The sequence below is a fragment of the Octopus bimaculoides genome, chromosome 17 (assembly GCF_001194135.2).
Source record: "Octopus bimaculoides isolate UCB-OBI-ISO-001 chromosome 17, ASM119413v2, whole genome shotgun sequence".
NCBI classification, from domain to species: Eukaryota; Metazoa; Mollusca; class Cephalopoda; order Octopoda; family Octopodidae; genus Octopus; species Octopus bimaculoides.
This window is the reverse complement of record NC_068997.1, coordinates 3,830,096-3,831,123: the sequence shown is the minus strand read 5'-3', so window position 1 is coordinate 3,831,123 and position 1,028 is coordinate 3,830,096. Positions and strand designations below refer to the sequence as shown.

The following is a 1,028-nucleotide window of genomic DNA, read 5'->3' as shown; positions in this document are numbered from 1 at the left end:
ATATATATATATATATATATATATACACGCACGTACATACATACATGCATACATGCATACATTATTCTAAATTGTTATTGTTGTCGGTGACGTAATATTGTGCTGAATGAAAGTAAGAATGTCTATTTATGTCTCTAATATTACTTACGTTGAGCGGGCGTACACGGCGGTATGACTGTGGTTGGTATAGTTGTATATGCTGCAGTGCTCAGTAAAGTTGTTATAGTGACGTCTGTGTAGGTTGTATCGGCGACAGGCGTCGTGTCTCCGGAGTAGATAATATCTTGTGCACTTGTATCTGCCAAAGGAACAAAGAATTAATAGCTACAGAAACGGACCTGCATAGCACTTTACTTAACTATCCTTGAAAGATAGATTGGTGGGCGATTGACAGATAGAACATTGGTGAGCGATTGGATCTCAGAGAGCTTGATGAAGCTCTCCAACTCTTACCAGTTGTTTTAATGACTGACATTTCGCTGCCAGAAAGTGTTGTTAAAAACATGTAAAAATAAATGAGGATTATTATGAAGTAACTCAAGTGAGATGTAAAAGCAAAAGCCTTAGATATTCGGACCAAATAATTTAGTACTACCCTTAAATGTCTGTGTTCAAGTCAGACTGAGGCCACTTTCGGCTTTCATCCTTCTAGGGTCACTAAAAGAAACTACTATTCAAGTACTAAAGTCGGTTTCGTCATCTTGTTCCCGTCACCAGATCTCTGGCGTTGTGTCTTATTAGAAACTGTTATTCTTATTACGTCAGTGAGCTGGCAGAATCATCAGGGCGCTGACAAATTGCTTAGCGTTATTTCGCCCGTTACTACGCTCGACATTACATTTCATTCTTTGGAGGTCGATAATATAAATACCAGACGAACCAAATTTAAGGCCTTGTCCCTATGATAGGAAGGATTATTATTATCGTTATTAATGCGGCGAATTGGCAGAGTCATTAGCACGTTGGACGAAATGATTAGCAGTATTTCGTCTGTTGCCTAGGTCGACTTTGTCTTCCATCCTCTCAAG

At 39.0% G+C, this 1,028-nt stretch overlaps 1 protein-coding gene across 1 annotated transcript in view; it reads right to left on the bottom strand.

The window, feature by feature from the left end:
- LOC106883115 (uncharacterized) overlaps positions 1–1,028 on the bottom strand; it is an 8,542-nt gene that overhangs the window by 4,389 nt on the left and 3,125 nt on the right. Inside the window, exon 3 of the mRNA XM_014934008.2 lies at positions 149–298. Coding sequence (XP_014789494.1) covers positions 149–298 — 150 coding nt within the window. The remainder of the gene's footprint in view (positions 1–148; positions 299–1,028) is intronic.